We start from the raw sequence: 15,810 nt of genomic DNA on the forward strand, positions 1-15,810 counted from the left end.
TTAGTTTATGTTTGATAAGATGATAGTCTTCCTAGTCAATGAATGATACAATTATTCACTATAAATTACAATGAGTCAAAATGGCCAACCTTATTTCCACCCTTGCTTCAACTTTCAAGAAATAGGATAAAAGTTTACATATTCTATTCGTCCTTTTGTTTGGGACCCCCTACAAGCCACTCAAAGACCCCTACTGGTACCTGAAGCCCAATTTGAAAACCACTGTATAATATCGCTGATATCAATACAGATGCTAAATATAAAGGCTATGGTTAAACTTAAAACATTTAGAGAAAACTTTAAATCAATAGTAGAATGACTGTGAGAAAAACTGCAAGAGAAACAGAGTAAAGAGTAGTCTCTCGATTTTATTGATGTAGTCAATTTGAAAATGTTTAAATCACTTGGGTTGAAGACAACAATGACTGGTAGCCAAAAAGACTGATTGTAAAAAAGAAAGAGGCCCTCCGGGTTGGATTACAAAAGGAATTTGCAACCCACTCATGTGTTACAATGTCTTGTGGATAAGCATATTACAATATGTGCTTCAGACCCTGAGCTGAGTGTGAAGATGGGTCCATGTCATGTCATGGGGACAAAGACTATTGTGTAACAGAAAGATGCTTTAAGGCGTCTCACAACAAAAGCCTACAGGGAGAGGTTTCATAATCAAGGGTATTGTGAGCGAGGCCTCTAAAAATATAGGCCAGCAGAACTGATTTATTCAATGTATAAACAGAGCAATGGTGATGTATCATAAAGGTGCCACAAATGTACATTTTGAAAATCTGTTGCAACAACATTTTAAGTCTCCCTCCTCTCTAAAATGTTTGGCTTATTCACTCAGACGTTGTACCATTACTGTGGAGAAAGATCTATGTTTAGTGTTTAACTGTAGAGAGCTGGTTTCAATATTATCTGCTGAAGGGGAAAGTTTCTCTGTTCTCACCTTAAATCTGAGTTACGACGATGCATGAGATTACTTTGTCACATCACGTCTAGTTTGGAGGCCAATCGTGGTCTAATGTGTAACTTACACAAGTGTGATGTGGAGACTTGAAACCTCCAGTGCGCATACATTTGACACATGGGCTTTTCAGTGAAGTGGGAGATGTCTCACACCCAGTTTCGAACTTTCGAAATGAAAAATATTTGCACATTTATAGATTTTTCAATGAGGAGGAAGAGTAGATGTATCTCCTTAGAACCTTTTATCATGTAATTTAACTTTTCTGTGGAAAAACTATATCAGACACAAATTATTATTCAAAGCATGTTACTCCTGGTTCTCTTTCAATACGGCTTAACAGATCAAAATTAATTCTCACTGGCATGAAAAAATCAATTATTGCTAGAAATTCAAGATATTCCACTGATCCCAAAGCACATTGGCTCCTAGCTCCTGGACTTGAAACAAATTTACGAAAAATTTACATCATTAATGTGTTGTTCAATTGCACTGTCAAGTTACAAACACATCAGAACTCATAAAAAGTGAACTGGACTTATAAGTAGTTCATGCACTGGACAGAGTTTTAGAAAGATTAGATTTGGCAGCCACAGAGCCTGGAGGCATCAAAACAAATCAAATTTCAAATCAGATTTTTGTCATCATTTTGCCACCATAACCCAATGAACCACATCCATGTGTCATTTCCTGTGATTGACAATATTAAGTTTTCACTCCTAAGTAACTGCTCCTCGGTTCTGTTGGTGCCACCCACACACCACCCTAACCCGCAGAATCACAAGATCACAGGAGAATCCATCTTCAGGGATGGGAATTGATACCAATACTGTTATTGATTCTGCTTATCAGTCCCAAACGTTACGCAGGTTTTCAGCATCAACACAACCGTTTTATTACTATCTATTTTATTAATTTATTATAGTAGTTTGATTTTCTTCCTGACATGAGGCTTCCTTTCTGCCATGACTACTTCTTGTTTGCCTTTTCCAAATTATTTTCCAATGACTTTCCAAATGGTTCTGTCTAACAAACAACCTGTTTGTTACACATACAGGTGGTTTTATGTAACAAACCACTTGGCATAGTCACATTGTGCTGCTTGTTAGCTAACCTGTATCAGGTCATCGTTGAGTCCATTCACCACATGAGATGAAACCCCCAGGCGAATCCTCTCCTGACTGGATAACCTCGAGCTGACGTGGAAAACGCTTCTGACGGCAAACATGGTGTTTCTTACAGACCCACAAATGGTAAACAGAGAGAAATACACCTGAAGTTGTCAGACCCACTCCAGCACTGAGAAAGTAACAGCTCTCATTCTGCCACTATTTCCCAACATCACAAACGTCACCCACACAGTCACTCCCCTCTTCTTCGGGTTAGACAGACTGACTAGACTTAAGAGTTATATTGTTTATATAGTCCAATACTGTACCAATATTGTATAAGTTTCTTCTATATTCTTCTTCTCTTTCCCAGATCTTTGAACAGCATCCTCACTTTGAGTAACTGCATAATATAATTTCATTTTATTAAAATAACATTTATTAAAATTAATTTAATAAAATTGGTATCAAAAAATCATTCAGGGACTGGTACTGAAGTCAAGGTATTGTATCGGTACGTATCCAAACATTTTAAACAATACCCAGCCCAGAGTCTCGCAACACACACTTGTTTGAGAAGGGGAGTTGTCGGAATGGTCCATCCCAGGCGTGGCGTGGCACAACTCAGTCAAGCTCAATATTCTGGCTATTAAGACATGGCTGCAACCTCACTGAAGTCCACAAAAAGTACCAGAACTTCATGGGCATGACCACTGCACAATACGTGCAACTAGAGAGGATGTGGTCCTTAAAAAAAATCTCGAAGTTCCTGGTATACATGCTACACAAAGGCCAAACAGGCAATACATCTCCAACAGGAAGTTATTCTTTGTAGTTTCCCAAACAACCAGAGCCAAATTCCATCCAAAAATGTCCTTGACGCTACAAAACAAATCAGTAAGGACAGCCAGCCAGGTTTTCGGAAACAGTACTCGATAGTGGGTGGGTGACCCTTGGTGATCTCTCAATCATCATCCCACCAGGTCATATGGCTATTTTGAAGTGTGGGATATTCATGGTGCAGGATAGGGCAATGGCTGCTCCCATCCTGCCTTTGAAAAGTACGGAAGCAAGTATAAAATGTATTCTGCTTACACACTGTGAGAAGGAGAGTTTATTTACTGTGCAACACATTTCTACGGCATAATAGGCATCACAAAAACAATAACTCTTTGGGATTCATGAGTCCCAAGGGCTTTAAAAATTGTCTAAACCTATTATTGCATTGAATTCTGAAGGTCTGAGCTCAAAAGAGCATTATGATTCAAGACACAATTTAATACAACTAAAAATAAATACAAATCCATTCAATGTAAATATTTTTAGCACAGCTGTAGTAAATGTACTTGGTAAACAACATGTATGGTTAACACAATTCTAACTTAATTAAAACTGGGACATATGGAATATACAGAGTTCATTTTATGTTATGATCAGTGAGATAAAGTCTTAACAAGATGAGTGGATTACACCCAATGCCTGCAGTATCTCAAGATAAAAGAGCTAAAAATACCTCTTCCTGAAAACAGGATGATTTATCTGGTCGAACAATAATAGCACAGTTTCAAAGGTAGGTGTTGGGATTTCCTCTAAAAACTACTATTGGGATTTCTTCTTGTGAACTCAAGTTTTTCTTTGGCATACTAACACTAACAATGAAAAGTTGTGTGTTTAAAGACAAATTTGTCAACAACTAAAAAATTACAAATGTACAGTGGTGCAACACTCTCTACATTGAATTATGAAGTAAAAGTTTGCTTATTTTTTGTTATGCTCTTATTGTTTCACTTCTTCTCTCTACAGAGTGGGCAAAACCCAAGGTAATCACAGAAGTTCTTGCTGCTGAGAAAGATAGTGTCTTTCATATTATTACTGGATTCTTTAGTAACAGGGGCATCAGCAATCCCTAATCGATATACCAACCTGCCTTTCTCTAAAAAGTGTTAATGGAATGGCTGGCAGACTATGGAGTAATTTGTCAAACTATAACAAAAGTGTAAATAGGTTGAAAATATGACAACACCTGCTAATAAATATAAAATTAATTCTATACATTACATTTTGACAAGTTAATACAATTTAAAACTGTTATTATTAAATAACAAGTCTAGCTGCTGAACACAAAATGAATGGGAATTGAAACTGAAATGAATCAGCACACTGGAGCGCACAAAACTGGCCACTGCTATGCAAAACTCCTTCACAATTTAAATAGAAAGTGAAGTGTGCCCTTGTTTCGGAAATGTTGCATGTATATTGCATTACAAATCAAACTGTTCACGCTAGAAATTTAACGTTACAGCTCAAAGAGCACCATGGTCAATAATTTGTGTTTTCCCACTTTGTACCCTCACCAAGGGGTCTTTTTGAACTTTGAAGCCATTTGGCAATGTCTAGCAGTTATCTATTCAGAACCAAGCAGGCATAACAAAAGTGGCACAAGAGCCATCCGGTTATTAAGTTGCAAGCTAAGCCGAACTGTTTTAACTCTGTTTCAACAGCTATTAGCTGAGCTATCTAATGGAAACGTATTATCAGTTCAACTTTGTTGTCATGCTTCTGCATGAATCAGTAGGACATATTCATCTTAATGGAGAGGGAATAAAATACAAGCAATGCCAGCTGTTACTTTGCCGCAGCTCCATATAAAATATTGATCGGGACCTTGAATAATATACTGACTGAAAACAGTTAAGGATTGCTATATACAGTAGTCTCATCTCAAACTTAAAGGCAAAAAACAGAGAGGACACTGGGAATTATAACAACCACAACTCTCAACTAATTGTAACTGTCAAATTTAACAGGAGGAGGTTATTGTTCACAGTTGATGAGTGGAAACAAACAGTTACGAGGCCTGTGGTAACTGGAAAAAAGTAAGCCCTATGCAGGGACACAGCACAGAAACCCAGGAGACAAGAATGGACAAAACATCCTCACACTGCTCTACCTACTCAGGTGTCAAATACAGCCTTCAGCAAGAGATGATAAATGGATCCAGTAAATGATACAGAGACACTGGTATTCTGCACTATTTCTTTAAAAAAAAAAAAAAGGGCGTAAAATTCGTACACTACTCTACTACCCTTTATCTTCATATGGTAAACAGGATGCAGGTGTTACCACTGCGGTGGCATCTGTACGAAACACACAACTTTAACTGTTCTTTTTCCATTTTATAACTATACTATCTAACTATAAACCGATAACCTTGTTATTGTATAACACAAACAAATGTGAAATGTCATTGGTATAGCAAATGTACCATCAACTACTATCTGTATAACCTTAATGTTTTCTTCCATTATTGCAAAAATATAATGTAGGTCAAGTTACTGTGATTAAACTTGATAACAAAAAACCTACAGCCTCCAATCAGTTCTCACCATTGTCCAAAAAATGAACAGGCCAATCTAGTTCCTGCTTCTTTCAACCAGTCCTGTATGGAGGTGCTGCTGCAACATCCATGTTATATCAGGTTTTAGGTAGTGTGCAACCGTGTTATTTAACTTCTCATCATGCACACTCCGCTGGGTTTCTTTCCAAATTAAGCATGAACCTGCCTTGAGACTTTTGGGCTGAATGATGTCGCCCAGGCCTGGGGGTTGGAGCCAGCAAATCAGCGGAGCAGCCATTTTCCACTCCATTAATAACATAATGAGGTGACCACGAAGTACCTAATATGATCACTTAGACTCTTAATGTTTAAGGCACCCTGCAAAGACAGGGTCTAAAGAGCAGTAGCTATGGTACCCACAGCACATGGTCACTTATCTAAAGTCCCATCATGGCACCTGCTGTGACCAAGAACTAAACCAAAATGTAACTGCAGTCTTGCACTGAAAAATCACATGATTTTGTGATGGAAACGTATACAAAAAGCAGATCCCTCTACAGTGCGAGAGAGTTGGGGTTGGACTGTTGAGCTTGATTTAGACACAATAGACAGAAACACAGACACCTACAGTGTGGGCTTTGATTTATAGTTCAGCGTTGGACTTAACACGTTGTTGGTATATTGCAGTTGAGGGTTAGGCCTTATAATGCTTTACTATATTCCCCACACACATTGTTTCATGTGATACAAATGACAGTGGGAAGGTGAATGAATATGTGACTCCGTGCAGTTGCTGTATATACATTGTTTCATTCACTGTGATAGACAGCATGCTTTGCGGTGAGCAGAAGGTTTGCAGAGAGAATGGCTTGGATGTGTGTTACTGAAGAGGAGAAGATAACTGAGCTCTTTTTTCCAGCATGCTTCATGTTGGCTTCACTCAATAGTCTCTACAGCATCAGAGAGGTGAAGGAGAAAACACAAGCAGCCAAACAAAGTTCTTGCTGTCCCCATGTAGCATCCGTAGCCACCATAGTATGACACGCAGTTAATTTTTTTTGAGGGGGCACATAACAGCTACACATGTAGATACACAGTAACCCCATGTAGTTAAGCTCAGGATTTACACAAACTATGAGATGCTGCTCTGATTAATTACCGTGAAGCAAATGTATAATCTGATCAATCAATCACCTGCTGAATCAGACAGATCCAGACGCATTTCATTTTCATCAAAATGGTTAGAAAAACTGCTTCACTCATTAATTCATGGCTTTTACTTTGTGATGAAGCATTAATAAGCTTAACATTGTGTTTTATGGAAATATAAGACTCTGCTGGGTCAATAATGATACAGCAGTAGCACCAGGGTTGGGCAGGTGCATTGGAATATTAGAAAAATAGCAACAGTGTAATTTGCTTTACAAACACATAACTATTCCTCATCAGGATCAAAAAGGTAAAACAAAAAGTTAAGTACAAACAAGTTGGTTGTGACACATTTGGCATCAACAATGCTTCTCTGTCCTACAATCGGATTGGCATTCCTGACATCGCAATCACACAGACTGATGAAAAGTACTGTACAATGTTGACAAAAGTCTAATATGCTGTCTCTTCTGCTATTTTTGTTGTGCACAGTGTGAGTGAGTGACTTTACAGAGAACAATCAGCTGGAACATGGGAGAGTCTGAAGCATCAAAAACACAGATTATATGCAGTCATAACAAGAATGGTTTGTTGTTCATACAGAGCCGGTTCAGAGCTAGAGATAATAAGCCTATACAACAAAATATACAGTAAATATTGTGTGAAACTACTGATTAAGTAAATTATTAGGCCAATGTAAAGAAACAATTAAAGGTTTTCTTGAGTTTTCCCAGTTCAGTTTGATCCCCCTTTTTAAGCACTCATTAATCTTCTGAAATCTGAAAATTAACTGAAACAGTCCAAGGGGGATTTGACCTTCTTTTCACATGCATGGAATTTTTCACAGTTTAAACTGAGGTTAAAAATTTGTCATAAATTGCATCAAATTGTTATGTTGTTATTTTATGGGGTTCTCAATTAACTGTATTCCATTGCGCACCACAGTATTATATGGCACATAATGCTGTTTTGTTCTTGCCTGTTTACCTTACTTAGAACTGGCTAACTTGAACCACAGCATAAAAAACGTTTCAAAAAGATTCATGCTACTAGGCTTATTGAGGCTAACAATTAATGTATAATATTGCTAGTCATTTCTTTTGTCATGCTAGCAGGATGACTCTCGGAATAACAATGTCTGTCGGTATACAGTTCGTGGTCCCAAGAGGATGAAGCCTCCTCAATGGGCTATTGAGCTGGCAGGTAATGAAGAAAACATCATTAGAGCCTTTATTGAATGCAATGCAATTATATCCAGTGGCTGTTAAGGCGAACTGTCCTATTAAAGGACCAGTGTGTAAGATTTAGTGGCAACCAGTAGTGAAGGTGCAGATTGCAACTCCCGCGCTTTATCCTTCTCTCACAAAGGAAAAACTACGGTGGCTGGAATACATGAAAAACATATACTGTCCTATCTAGAGCCAGAGTTTGGTTTGTTCTTCTGGGCTACTGTAGAAACATGGCAGTTCACAGCAGACTCCATAGAAGGTGACCTGTGGTGACTGAAGGTTTTGAGGTAACAAAAACATAACAATTCTAATTTTCAGGTGATTATACACTAATTAAAACAAAGTTATAAATATTATATTCCATTAATGCCAACAGATCCCCCTAAATGTTATACACTTCCCCCTTTAATATGACAGGTCCATGATGGTCTGTCAAATCGCCACTGTAAATAGTTATAACCAGAAACAGTAATTATTACCTGCCTTCAAAACCTTGTGCCAACATATTCCATACAACATATGAACAGTAGTACTATACGCTATTCCATGTACTGTAGCTGTGTACAAGCTTTCTGTTAAAAACACTCCTATTTAAAAAAAAAAAAAGCCTCTCTGTTATTGCTCATTGAGAAAGCTTCACCAGCTGGTTAGGGAATAACAGGGGACCTGACAATACGCAACATGAGTCATCAGCCATGGTTGAAATACAACTATTTAAAAACATGTTACAAAAAAATCATAAAAGCAGAAATGTGCATTACAGTTTTTTTAGTTTTTTGTTTTGTTTTGTTTTTTTCTTACTCAAAATCATTACAGTACTTAATGTGCACAGTGATCAATGAGTGTACATTTAAGGTAATTATCATAGTAAATACTGCAGTGTTACAGAATATTAATTTTTAACCCCTCTCTCACAGAAACAACTTCAAAAAGATATCTGCCATTGCCTCTGGAGCATAATATTCATGGATCCATTCATAACTGCACTGTACTTAAGACTGTCTGAACTACAGCCATTGACCAAGCCAGTTGCTAGGAGCTACAGGGAATAAAAAGGGACCATAATCTACCTTTGTTTTTATTCTCAGAGAAGCTGCCTTTACTCAAAGACAGCTTGTTCTCTATAGGTTTAATTTACATCTCACAGTACTGACGTCCACCAGTTCCACCTTAATATTATGTGAACACCCACTCTCGTGAATCGGAGCGTACTCTCCATTCAGTGACCAAGCAACAGTGGAGCAGCAGCCGCTGTTTGCTTGGTCAATATCTGTTTCAAAACACAAGGAAAGAAACCCCAGCAGAACTAACAGTATTCAATCCGGCACACACACAACACAGCACATCCCTGCCGTTCCCCCACAAACAGATAGCAGCGTGTATGCATTTTCTTACCGTGTAAAGCCCAATCCTGCACAAGGCAAGGGAGAGCTGCATGTGCTCCGACATTGTACTCAGCAACAAGCGTAACCCCCGGCAACAAACAAGCCAAGCCTCTGGAGTAAGTGAATGGATGGAGGAGGATCAGGAGTAGCTGAGCACAACAGTGTCAGGTCAACAACATGAGTCCAGCCCTTCACCGTCTCATTGTCAGCAGCCTGTATCCACAAGACATTTCTTTTTAAATCTGAGCATTACAGGGGGGTTTTTGTAGATGAGCATGATTGAAGGCTGTCTTGTGCTTACTTCCCTTATTCATTCATAGAAAGATAAAAATCTATTGCCACAAGCTTTAGCAGACGGACACAAGCTTGAGATTAGTTTGTGAGGATCTCTCTCTCCACAGAGATTAGGGGCTCAGTGACAACTAGGGATCCAGAATAAGACTACAAATTGGATTAGTCACCATTACCCACCCACACACTATGCCCATACTGTACGCACTGCTTTGTGAAGTATGAGAAACCACTGCTTTCTATGCATGGAGGAGGATGAAGGGATCGACCACTTGAGCTTACAGCGGTCATGGGGATTTCAATAACTGTTGTGGGACGCTTTGTCGCAAGTCAGAGAACTGTGAGTCATGTTCAAATAGCTTGTTTTGGTCAGCTCAGCTGTCTGAGAGTTGCTTCCACCACCTGCTGACATACAGTACTGTATGGTCTGTAATATAGAGACAACTAGTTACACCGACTACAGGTAGCCTAGAATGTGATTACATTGTTGAAGAATACAAACATACTACTGTATGCACTATAGAATAACATTAACAACATAACATAAACCATTTCTTGCTCGGATTCTACTTGTACCATTTAAAATTGAATGCAGTTCTAATTAGCTTTTTGCTACTCCAAAAAATGACTACTGTCCATCGTCATGTTATCTGGTTTAAAACCAAAACCCTGGGGTTAATTTGTGTCTAATTTTCTTAGGAGCAGTATCACATGGTAAAACTTTCTGGGTTATAATCCAGCCCAGAACCTTTGTCACATCTCTCTTTCTCTCTCTCTTAAAAAAAACAAAAAAAAACAAGAAAATAATCTTTTCGAAGTTTCATTGAACAGTGCATGTCATATACAGTACGGACATCTTTTGTAACGCAACTACTCATGTAACACTAGATTGTATAGAATAGGCTTGTTCTACAGCAGTTTATATAGTCTCAACAAGATATGCTCATTCATTCATTCATTGAGTTAGTGATAAAGTATTTGCTTAGGGCTTTTATGGACCATCCCATACTCTTCAAATAAAATAAAAGCATAATAAACCACAACAAATCCCTCCACCTATCCATGTCCTTCTTATTTGTTTTTCTACTAAGGCACAGCAATGAGATTGGCATGGCCTGAGAGAAAGTAAAGGAAATGAAATGCAATAAAAAAATACGAAAACAGTTCACTAATGCCTCTTTAGCGCAATGGTCCATCAACAAGGAACTGCTGAAAGGAAAAGTGCCTGTGCTTGATCATGATCATAGCATTATGAAACCCCATAAACATTCCCTGATCTCCAACAGCAACATGGATGTTGCTGTAGCCCAAAGATGCTGACTCACTAGCGCTCTCCACAGAGACAAGGGAATCACTGCAATGAGCTAGCCAGCACACACAAAAACCTGGGTGACATGCTGTTGGCAGGTTAAAATCAGGAACGGGGGTTCAGGAATGTTGTTCTGCTCTGAGAGGTATTTATTATATTTCACATTACAGCTGGAGGCTATATGCACTTTAAATACAAGGGAAGGTTTAACGTCCATTCAAACTTAAACCGTAAGGTAAATCTGCTCTCACCGATGGATTAAGAAAAAGATTAGTTTAATATCCATCCACATACAAAAAGCACAAACATTGCTGAATGTTTTTTGTGAGACTTTTGGTGCTCTTATCTGCGTACAATGGGTCATTTTTATTTGCCTTTGAAAGGAGCTTGGTGGAGGAGACCTCTGCCAACACCAGCGAGGTGTGGAACACGGTCAGATAGAGGACAAAACTGAGATAAAAAGTAGCAGCGGCCTTGCATCCCATAGGCTAACAAGCTGTTTTTATATGCTGCCAAGAACTTCCCATCAGTTTTCTTTCCTGTGTTCAATGGTGAGATGTCAATATGCTATAGCCTGCTGTGTGCCCTTGGACAGGCCTGCTCTGAAATACAGTTGGTCAGCCAAAAACACATGCAGGCCTCGACTAAGACCATTTATTTTCATGGAGGTGTGATCTTAGTGTTGACCAGATAAACAACAGGGTGTCCTGATAGCCGAATAGTTAAGGCACATACCACATAACTGCACCATCTCCGGTACGGTTCTGGCCTTTGTTGTGTGTAATGCCCCTCTCTTCCCCCGTTTCCTGTCTGCTTCTGTTCTGTCTGCTATCAAATAAAGGCAAAAGCTAATTATCCTTAAAAAAAAAAAAAAATCATTTTAACCTTTTATTCCAAAATACTGTTAATTTCCCTGAGCAATCTGTGGAACAACACAAACATCCTGTGAACTGTTAACTCCTGTAAGTTAGTGGCATCAAGCACTAAAATGCTTTCAGCATAATGATAGCAATCATCAGAGGAATTCTCACATTTCAAGCTCATCATTTTAAGCTTATTTACTAGGAAATGTGTCTTCTTCACAAACTGCAGATTAAAGCTTAAAAAGGTCTTGCTGGGTGGTTAGTGGCTCATTATGAATTTCAAAAAATGATGAAGAGAAAATACTGTAGTTTTAATGTTCTAAAATGCCCAACACTGACAAATACTGGTATTCTGTATAAGAAGTACAGATTTCTTAAGGATACCTTCACAAGTCATCAATTAAGAAATATGTTAATCCTGCCAAAATAAGAGCCTGCAAAGGAGGAGACGGATAATTATTTGGATACAAAAGACTTTCTGGGTCGATGATAACTTATAGACTATGTTGCTTGTTTGTCATGTGATCGAGGTGGCTAAATGCCCGTTTAGTAACAAGCATCTACAGCACCCACTCAGATTTTATTCACAATATAGCTTAAAAGAGTATAAAAATTCAACCATCATACTTACAATATCCAAATAGCCAAACCAGGTCATATTTCAAAGGCTTAATGCTGCTCCAACCTACATACAACTATGACACAAAGAAGCGACAAAGCAAACAGGTGGCAGGTAGCTTGGGTAATAATCTAAAACTAACTGAAAACAGGTGTTTGTCACTTTAGTCTGACAAAACTATTAATAGTCTGACAGCTGAATAAGTGACTTCTCAGTTGATGCCTGTGATATAACTGCCGTCTAAAATACTTTGTCTTTTCAGAAATATGGAAAGAGTAAATTTAGGGTTCACCATCTCGACACAAAAATGCAATCATTAGCCAGCTTGAATTGAAAATCAAGACAAGGATAATTTGATATATAAACAAGAAACATCCTTTCTTACAACACTTTCTTACCTAAGTTTTAAAAAATCACCCTTTCCTTTAGTCTTACTTTTCCTCGTGTTTATTGTTTGTGAACATGAGCTGGATGAGTAGATGTGCAGGCCAGCCTATTAGCAGAGAAGGCTCTATTCAGTTATCTGTCACACCCATCATTACCATATGGTTTGAGGTCAATGCCTGGCGGCTGCTGTCACTGGGTCTTTGACATAAGCTAAATTCCATAAAAACCACACTAGTTGTTCTACACAAAACAAAATTTGGGTTGTTTTTTTTAAAACAGAAGTTTTTTCAGAACTGGCTTCCTTTAGGGCAGAGCTACAATAACTGAATGTCAGTTCACCTGAGGGTTTAGTCACTCATGTGTAGCAGAAATAAACAACTAGTCATCTCCTCAACAAAGGCAAACGTTGTGTAAGTTGGAAAAAAAAAAAAAAAGTAGTCTACAGGCTGCAAATTTGCCTACAGCCATTAGGCTGGAATAGCCGCAGCATAAATATGACCATGTAAGCATAATAGCATTAAGCAGTAAAAGACAAAGTAAAAGTCTTTATTTATAAAAGTAGTGTCTGCTACAGTAAAACCTCCAAAGAAGAATAATGCATGTTTGCATAGGTTTCAGAAATGATCAATACAGTCATAGTTTGGTTTTCTTACATAGTGCCCTCTCTTCGATGTCACTCACGACACATTCAATGTGTCCTGTCTGCAACAAGTTAGGGTCCGAGAGTTGGTCACACAGTCCACTTGTAATTTGGTAAGGTTGTATCATGGCAACAGCTAGCACCAAATTCCTCTGTCAGTGCTGTCATTTTGTGTGGTCTTTTTTAACACTACGCTGACTATGCAGGAGTACAGTCCTTCACCATGCTCCAGCTCGCAGTTGAAACAGAATCCACCATAGGCCAGATCTCTCTGCCATAGTCATGATTCAAACCATAGTTATTACCCAGCAGTGTGCAATAATTAAGTGCTTACATTCCTGTTCATCCCATCCTCTTGGAACTGGTCTAAAACATTACCTAAAAGCATGCATAAGACTAGCAGAATTTGTCAAAGGTTTAGTGACAAGTTCATATTGATTTATAGGAAAGAGAGAGACATAGTTTTGGCCTGGGTTTTGTGCCAGGTCTCTAGTGTTTCACAGCACGGAAGGAGGCCCTGCGCCTATTGAGTGCCTGACCTCCGAGGACAGCCAAGCAGTCGGCTCCAACAGTCCACAGAGTTACAGCTGTGCAGCTTTCCAAAGAAAACTGTTTGTCACAGAAAATCTTAAATCCTCGAGCAAGTAAGCTGCACTTTGTTTTTCCTCTTAGCATGCACGCAAAACTAAAACTGACTATAATATAAACGCACTGTTGAAACAAGAAAAACAAGACATCAATTTCTTTATTACATGTCATGAGTGAATTCACAACAATGCGTCCTGTGTTTACCTTTGGTACCCAATACTTTGCATTAACGTGCAACTAAGGTTACACAATAACCGTGAATGTAAACTGTGAATGCCCCACTTTGTTCCCCATAAGATCTGTTACTCCGAGGCCAGGAGGCATAATAGACATAAATCAGTTTGTATTAACTGTAGCACGACTGTGCTGGTGCCAGTGGCCGGATAGGACTTTGTAATCTCAACTCAAGAACGGTCTGAAGAAGAAGTTCAAAGTTCCTCTCAGGTCCCACATCTTGGGAGGCCCATTATAAACAAGCTGATAACACTGGGTGGGCAAGTTTCACTGCATTTCACACTGTCCCCCCCCCTTTGTGAGATGACAGGACAATGTCTGTGTACTATTTTTCCTCTGGCTTTATACATTCCCAGGGAAAAGGCTTCAGTTACAGCTTCCTCTCTATTGTTGTATTTTTTCAGCAGCACCCATCCCATCCCTACAATGTGGGCAAAGGCCCAAAAACCATAATCTCTCAGACTGAAGCTGGCACAGTGGCATGGACTGTAATAATTTCTTGGTCACAGGTATTACAAGTATGCAGAGGACTAATATTTTCAACCAGTACAGTTATAGAGAGTCTCACTTGCACAGTGCAGCTTTATCCACAGCAGCAGCAGTGAGTTTTATGGAAAATAACATCCCCATGCCACATTACAACACATTACAACACATTACAACAGTAGTTTAAGGGTGTAGCTAGTCGGCTAGTTATCGTGTTTCACATGTAAACACACCGGGGTCTGGGTCAACCAGTTGTTCACACAACACTGACTTGACAAAATCTACAGACTAGAGCTGACATATTAGCATTAAACAACAACAAAGCTACACCTTATGGTTGATACTCACACACCTGAGGGACACCACTGTCTGATTGGGAGCCCAACTGGCAAGAAACCAAACGTTATAACCAGTATTTGGTTGTAATAAGCAAATACCACAGCATTTCGACTCATTTACTTACCAGATAATCCATGTACTATCGCTGACCAGTCACAGCAGCACGAACAGGCTTTTGGAGTATTCCCGTTTTTGCTTCAGTGAGTCCAAAATCTTGTAGATTAGACCACAAGTCGCTTTGTATTCCCCGCCTTTCGACAGCCACAGCAAAATAAAAACCAACCTTTGGTGGGTTTAAAAGCAGGATTCTTGTCGCCGTCTGCTTCGCCAGTGAAACCGCTTTCAGTACACAAACGACCGAGTTTGTTTATAACGACGAGAACCGCTGGGTTCGCGTGCTTTTTCTGAATATGTAGCCCCTCGTCCACCGGCTGACTTCCAGTTTTTATCACACAATTATCAGTTGAGTGTTTGGTTGAGGAAACTAGCGAAGCCTACAACGTAACGTCACGCACGTCGTCTGGGGCACGTAGCGTGGTCACATGACCAAACACATGGTGGCTATTTTCATTCTGAGGAGGAATCGTAGCTGAAACGCTCTTTGTTAGGATCAACGTTTCTGTTCATGCTATGCATTTTTATTTTGATTGATAATCTGTGTATCTGATGTATTCACTGCAATTATTATTTATAGTAATAATACATGATCTCTCTCACATTGCCCAGTAGAGGTTATGACTTTGTCACTTCCCCTTATGAGTTATCTAACGCCAATTTACAGATCTACAGGGTTACATCGCTTACCTATATCTTATGTTATCGCATATATTATATAAGATTATATAAGATAGAACTTTAATTATCCGGTGGGAAGTTTG

General features: G+C 38.9%; 1 protein-coding gene across 2 annotated transcripts in view; it reads right to left on the bottom strand.

Moving 5' to 3' along the window:
• arl15a (ADP-ribosylation factor-like 15a) overlaps nucleotides 1-15,447 on the bottom strand; it is a 101,653-nt gene extending 86,206 nt beyond the window's left edge. The window contains exon 1 of one of the 2 annotated variants that reach the window (XM_051421915.1): nucleotides 15,057-15,447. In XM_051421915.1, the coding sequence (XP_051277875.1) occupies nucleotides 15,057-15,068 (12 nt within the window). In that variant the 5' untranslated portion in view covers nucleotides 15,069-15,447. Of the gene's footprint in view, nucleotides 1-9,186; nucleotides 9,302-15,056 lie in introns of those variants that run through there. The other variant, XM_051421914.1, reaches the window with a different exon arrangement.
• Between the last annotated feature and the right edge of the window lie 363 nt (nucleotides 15,448-15,810).

The sequence above is a fragment of the Dicentrarchus labrax genome, unplaced genomic scaffold (genome assembly GCF_905237075.1).
Source record: "Dicentrarchus labrax unplaced genomic scaffold, dlabrax2021, whole genome shotgun sequence".
Classification (NCBI taxonomy): Eukaryota; Metazoa; Chordata; class Actinopteri; family Moronidae; genus Dicentrarchus; species Dicentrarchus labrax.